Source organism: Penaeus japonicus, unplaced genomic scaffold (assembly GCF_977035675.1).
Source record: "Penaeus japonicus unplaced genomic scaffold, GWHDUDI00000001_assembly GWHDUDI00000005, whole genome shotgun sequence".
Lineage (NCBI taxonomy): Eukaryota > Metazoa > Arthropoda > Malacostraca > Decapoda > Penaeidae > Penaeus > Penaeus japonicus.
Genome location: NW_028234407.1, coordinates 17,760,366 through 17,767,865, shown reverse-complemented (window position 1 = coordinate 17,767,865; position 7,500 = coordinate 17,760,366). Strand labels below are relative to the sequence as shown.

General features: G+C 32.6%; 1 protein-coding gene across 4 annotated transcripts in view; it reads right to left on the bottom strand.

The window, feature by feature from the left end:
* Positions 1–2,879: 2,879 nt before the first annotated feature.
* Hem (Nck associated protein 1 Hem) overlaps positions 2,880–7,500 on the bottom strand; it is a 27,148-nt gene continuing 22,527 nt past the window's right edge. For all 4 annotated transcript variants that reach the window (XM_043037539.2, XM_043037540.2, XM_043037541.2 and 1 more), the window contains 4 exons: positions 6,778–6,866; positions 6,473–6,610; positions 6,132–6,221; positions 2,880–5,949 (listed from right to left, as the gene is read on the bottom strand). In XM_043037539.2, the coding sequence (XP_042893473.1) occupies positions 5,845–5,949; positions 6,132–6,221; positions 6,473–6,610; positions 6,778–6,866 (422 nt within the window). In that variant the 3' untranslated portion in view covers positions 2,880–5,844. The remainder of the gene's footprint in view (positions 5,950–6,131; positions 6,222–6,472; positions 6,611–6,777; positions 6,867–7,500) is intronic.

Here is a 7,500-nt window from a genome sequence, read left to right as displayed (position 1 = left end):
GTGTCTGTTTTCATGGGGAATTGTGAAATAGTAATGATAATGATAATAATAACAATTATAATAATGATCACGATAATATTTATAACAATAATGATAATAATGATAACAATGATAATAATGAAAATAAAAGTAATAATATTAATAATTGTGATAATACTAATAATGATAATGATGATGCTGATAATAATGATAATGATAATTATAATAGTGGTGAAAACAATAATAAAATAAATGATAATAATAGCAATAGTGATAATGATAGCAGTAACAATGATAATAACAACAATCATAATAATAGTAATGATAACAGTAATGATAATAATAATCAATAGTAATAATGATGATAAAAATAATGATAATAACAATAATAATAACAATAATGATAATGATGATAATGAGAATGATAATAAGAATAATGATGATAATAATAAAGATAAAACTAATGATGATGATGACGATGATGATAATTATGATAATGCTAAGGGTAATGACGATGATGATGATAACGTTGATGACGATGATGATGATGATGATGATAATAAGATGATAATAATGATGACGATGCTGCTTTATAATTCCTTACACAAGTTTAGATATCGACCGAGAAGCTGAAGTTTCTTTCCACTATGATCTCCCTAAATATCTTGCTAAAGAGGACCAGCAGGAATTTCCGAGAGCGCTCTGGTTAGTGCAATATCATCTGGAAAGAAATAAAGTTACTTCCTCAATCTTTGAGGCAGAACCCATCTCCGTAAGTGGTGGCTATACTAAGGTTCGTCTGAGGCTCTGCTTGCGTGCGTAGGCTGGAGAAACGGGGGATGTGGGACGGGTGTCAGATCTTTGCCATAGATCTAACTACATCTGTCGTGTCTGTGATGACTGTGGCATATGTCTCCAGAGCTGGAAAACAATATGCAACACTATTTATGAGGCTTGTTTCTTGGGTCGCCTTTTTAATTCCTTATACATAACGCTCTTTATCTCGGAGTACGACAATGGCTGTGAGTTTCATAAGGTTTGGAATTCCTTCTCCATTCTGTAATGCTCATAGTTCCAGTCTGAAGCTTTGTGGGATGAAGTAAGTATGCCCCATGAGCTTCTTTCCTCCGCAGAGCTCGAAGATTATCTTGGATATACGACACTGATCAAATTTTCGGCAGTTGTAACAATGTTTGTATGACCAGAACCTTAACGGATATCAAGCTACTATGTCTGATAGAAACTCCTTATGAAGGATGAGGGTCAGCTTATCTGCCCGTTTCCTATCCTCCTTTTTATCCTTTTGACTGTTACTCCTTGCCTTGCTAGCTCTTCTGCTATGATGCTTAATCAGCTTTGTGTTGAAAATCGCAGCTTAAACATGATGAATATTGACAATTGTATATTCTGAAATATCTCCCCAGCTTTCTTCTTAGGACTGCAGATCTTCCTTACCAGACCTCCGGCAACAGCCTGCACAAACGGATTTTATTTACCTGTTCATAGTAGACTATTTTCACTTTGATATCATTGCCATGGCTCAACCAAGGCGTGATATTAGAGAAATCAATTTTGTTATTTTTAATTTGTGGTTGACTGCTTTTGTCTGGTTGTCGTTGGTGTGACCTGACCCTGACCCATCAGTGAAAGACCCTTCCAACATGTCACTGCTGGTCATTACAACTCTCAAGAAATACATAATTCTTTTTACATACAATGAAAAAACAAACCAGTTCCTTATTTTAACAATACACCCCATTTTAAAAGCCCCGTACTAAAGGTTTCTTTTTCAATCACACCCCTTTCAAACTTCCTGCGCACAGCTCTGTTGTTGAGACACTTCTTATTTTTTCTTATTGTTACGGTGTTATTTTTTGTGATGGTCTTTTGAATAATGATTTTGAGAAAAAGTTAATTGGTAGTGGTAATTGTTGTTATCATTAGAATTGGAATGATTGCCACTGGCATTATTATCACTCTTCATCATTGTTATTATAATGATGATTATGGCAATGGTCACTATCTTGTCATAAGTATTAAATCATTTCAAAATTACAATTTGATATCACTTTTATTATTATTACAATGATATTAATTACTGACATTATTTGATTGCTAATGAAAATTATAATCTTTTTTGATTCCTGCATCATACTGTTTTCTTGCCATTTTGATGCAATATTATTTATCATGACTTTTAATATCATTTTTTTCAGTTTTAATATTAGGCTATTTCACTTATGGTATTTCCTGAACCTTTCTCTATTCTTGTGTACATTTTTCCTATATCAATAAGTTTCTCCAGTGAATAAAATTTTACATCTTACTAGAAGTTATTCAGTCATATGACCTTTATTTTTCAGCTAATCTGTAAAATAAATTCAGATTTGGAAGAATTATCAATATACATTTATGGAAGGATAAACTTTCTAATATTTTGCCATAATCCCTTAGTTGTCTGTCAGTTGTTATTTTTGCTGGCTTGAAAGAAGATTAATTTATGACAAATAAAGTAATATATCCTTTTCAGAATATATTTTGATATTTTAATAATTTTCATCTCTGGATAACCTTAAAAAAATGTTCTTGTTTGATCCCAGATAGTCAACACAGAATTATAATGTTTCATACTCTGAATTCCTAAACCCATGAAAGAAAGCACCCTCATTATCATATATATATATATATATATATATATATATACCAAAATGTATGCAAATCATGTGGATATTTTATATAAGCTCATATGGAATTATGGGCTTACATCCCTATCTGACATTTACATTCCAGTGCCTTTTTTTTTTTTTTTCTTATTAATGAATTCTCATACACTGACTAAGAGGATTTATTTCTCTCTTCATGTAGGAATAAGACAAACAAAAAGAAAGGATACACAGTCATAAAGGTAATTCAAAATTTATTCATCCTTTGGTTATATTCAAAAGCTGACTTCTTAGAACACTGCATAGAAGGCTTGAATATAAATTCTACTACAGTAAACAGCAATAAGACCATACTTCTATTGAGCGACAAAGATGGTAATCTTAACTGTCTAGGAAAGTGTTCTGTTATCACGCCCTATTAAATAACGACTTTTAACTGCTATAAAAAAAAAGGTCACAGTCAAACCTAAAGTATGGGTCTGAAATAAAAATTTCCTACAAAACAATTTTTTCTATGAGAGGCACAATCAAAATTTAGAGCTATGTCAAGCACAAGACATATGAAATGTTTTTTTGTGTCTGTTTTGCTTTTCTTTCACAGTTGAATACATATAAAAGAGTGATATATGAAATCCTGCTCTAAAATTCCTTATCATCTACGAAGTTCAAGTCAGCTTTTGATTACCATGACACATACAGGTCACTGTGAGCTTTGGAAAATCCTCCTAAAAGCAAATTTTGGTGCTTTACAAATGCGAGGAATGATTCCAAAATCTGCGCCCAAGTCACTGATTGTATCATTCTGAAAACTAATACTTAACCAAGTTTATAGAAGCACAGATAATACCATTTACATAAACTTTACAAAACATATTCTTATAACCCCAGCATCAACTGGGATAGGAAAACAGTATCAGAGGGTCATACCAATAGACAATGTTTGGTATACTGTATTGCATTTTTTTTAAATTCATTATTATTCATACTTCATCTATTTACTTTTTTCTATTTTGCAAACAAAGCTGGAGCACCTCAATGGAATCAAAATCTTTCATGCTTGCAATAACAGAACTGCACATGATAATCCATATCTGCATACTGATTGGAGCTCTATTGATCAGAGTTATCACTGCCCTTGAATTCTTCTAGAGTTAATCCTTTATTTGGTGAAGTTAGTAACATCACATTGAATTCTTAACTAATAAATCATGATTTACTCATACTCAAAAGAAAACTCTCCTATAAAAATGCAGAAATAACAGACTACTGAAGGCATACCAACTCACAAGTATCAACTAGTAGTGCATACTCTTACTATAATTATATACATACATATACACTTAAGCTAGATAGTGAAATTGAAGATTGTGTAAATTGGTACATTTTGCTTTGTTTGCAAGAAGTGTTGTGGTTTAAAGGGCATTGGGCATCTACAGCAAGGCGATTCATAGTATGAATACAAATTCATGAAGACTACAAACATCTATTGTCAGCATTGTAATTTTAAGATAAAGGTTCTTGTAAAAAATATAGAAAATAAGCCTCATAGCATTAGTGATGCTAATAATTAACATTTGTTGGCAGTAACTGCCATAGGTCATATTGTCTACTGTGAAATAACAAGCAGATTGAGCCTAGCCTTTCATTATCTGGAAGTAAACACAATTGAACACAAAGTCTTTACTATGGTCATGTGACATAATACATCATCAAGAGCACACTACCACATATTACAATGACAGTTCTCCCACCAAGATCCATGGCTAGAAGGAAAAAAGATTCTTGAGTGAAATGGTAATTTAAAATAATAAATACAATATCAACAGAACAAAATTCTATGTACTATCCTCACGCCCTTGTTGCCACTTTTGTTGCATGCTGATAAAATAAGTATTGAATTTGAAATACACAATCTCTTGAAAAAAGCATATTTGTACTATAAAATTTCACTGATTGTGGCTTTTGTGCACTTCATGCCATCTGACTATGATTGCAGAATGATAAAAAACTTGAAAGTTTCAACCCCTGATTTAAAATATTTCTAAAAATGACTGACACTGCAAAGTCACTGGTATTTTCTTGGTTTGTGACAATCATTTTCTTCATATCAGGTAAAGGTAAAATTCCATCTTTTCTTTTTTTCAAGACATGAACACATATATAATTGCTTGTGATAAATACATCCAACAGCACATCATTAAAATCAATTATCTACAAACAAATCAGACTATGTCAATATCTCTCATAGCACTGAGGTTATTTATGGGTACATGAAGGATTAACTGAAACCTAAGTAATGTATTCATGATAATTTTGAGCGCTTTTTGAATAACACCATACAGAACAATCTTCTTGAATGACAGATGAACCAGAACCTCATATTCTTCTTTGTAGAAACCACTTGGTAAAAATATTATTGGTCTTAAAAAATAAAAATATATGCTAGGATAAAAGGTACAACATCATTAAACCCAAGTGTACATCAGAACTATGAGAGGTAATACATTTATCTGAACTGAAAGAAAATCAAATGCCTGTAACTTGATATTGTGTCACCAATTTTCCAACATCATTTTGTCTTTTGTATTCTCACTCCATGATGCTGATAATAAAAATGGAAATAAATTACAATTTTCAGTGTCCTTCAGCTTCATATCACAATCATAGATAAATATGTAAATATCTTATATTGTCAAAAAATAAGGTGGAATAAAGGTTAGAATGAAAAAAAGAGCATCTGCCATGACATCCAAAACTACCCTTTTGCCACACTGTAAATGAGAATATACATCAGAAATATAAATGTCTCGGTAAGAATCATACAGAATGAACTAGACATCAACATAAACAACAATAAATTTGTGAATCATATCATGGAATAGAAAATCAACTAGTGTAAGGCATTCAAATCTGACTTGGCATATAGACTCTTGTGCTACAAAATGGAAATAACTAAAGATTGGTAATACTAATACAAATATTAATCTTTGACTATCATTTATATCGACTAAATAAAATTCAGGTCAGGTAAGACAAATGAGAGAAAGGGGGGGACAGGGGAGGGAAAGGGAGAAGATGGAGTGGGAATGAGAGTGAAAGGAGTAGAAGAGGGTACAAGAAAGAAAAAGAAAAAGAGAACATGAAAGAAAGAAAGGGAATGAACAATCAGGTAATTCCTTAAAGATGGTTTCTCAGCCATCATCTACTGCTCTGCCTTGTGTACTGTGTGGTAGGCATTGCGGATCAGGGCGTAGGGGAAGCATGCTTCCAGAAGGTCCATGGTTAGGAAGGGTGACTGCACCACAATCTGGAAAACAAAAGTGTGGAATAAATCAATTGATAATGCTAAAGGGAAGTAGCAACAAGTAAAGAGATAGCTAATGAAGTAATAATAAAAAAAAAATAAAAAAAATCCACCTATCTGAAATGTTGTACATACAAATAAAAAACAGGTGGGTAAAAAATAAAGATTATCTGCAGTAAACTTACCTGATGTAATAGTATATAAGTAGCATCCCTGTTCTTTATGACATCCTTGTCATTCTCTCGTCCTAGACGGAGAAGGCTGGAGGATGCAAGCTGAAAGAATAACAACCTAGGTATTAAGAGACTGTCAGATCTGTAGGTAGTACACAGCTCTAATGAGGCATATACTTGTACTTTTTACATCTGGAAGCTATAATATTCTTTCAGCAATCCCCTATCTATTCTTAATACAAGGAAATCACATGTATTTTATAAGTGATTGATTCCCTCTAATCTGAAGGCAACTACAGAAAAAAAGGGAGCAACAGAAGACTTACAAGTTTTATAAATGCAAAAATACTTACAGCCAAGAACTCTTTCAACCTCTCCTCGATGTCTTGAGCTCGCCCACAATAAGTGAAGAGAGCAGCAAAAAGTGTATTTACTGCCTGAGCCAAACAATGGGAATTGTTGGCATGGGCACCATATGCTGGTTTGTATACCTGGGGTAACAATATGAATTGTAAGAATCTAAAGCCATAGTGTAACTCAGATATTATGCAATGTGAAATACATTTCTTTAAGCTCAATAACTACTTTCATCAAAATCTATTTGTTTTTTATCAAGGGGATGAGGGAAAATACAACGAGAAGTCTTTTCCATACTTACAGTGTTGTCCATACGTGCAAGTTTTGGAATGGAAACTGCAACAAATACCATCAACAAGCATGTAATGATGAATTCCTCATCAGGTACCTCTGCAGAAGGAAAGGAGAGGTGAAGAGTCATTTATGAAAAAACACTTCTTAATCATAATATGACTTTTTTGACTTTGACGATAATATGAGACAGCAGAAAAATGATGTTCTCCATTTGGAATTGGATGTAAAACATACTGTCCTCTTTAACCCATTCACAACGGGACATATTTTCGCCTACTGCTTACGCTGGGAAGATAACAAGCGCACAACGCTTTGTTCTGCGGTGCCACTCTGTACTTCACAGAGTATTTTTCACCCACCCTATTCTTATAGATTGCATGATTGCATCTATAATGTCAAGGCATGTAAAAATAGTGCATGTTCAGAGGAGATATTTTAGTCAATGCTTTTCTAGTGTTACTTTAATTAACTTTGCCTTTCTTCTTCACTTCTATGTGATAATACCAATGAAAAGTGGGGTATCAAAAAATATTTTTTTAATGATCACTTTTTTTCTAAAAGAAAAGAACAAAATAAATAATCATATATATACATACGAGTATGTACATGGACTTTGTGATGTGAAATGACATGATGTCATGGGTAATCAAGTTAGAAATAGTTTTACATAAGAAATTTTCTATTTCATTTTAATTCTTGGCCAATCGCATTTGATTTTACAACAGTTTTT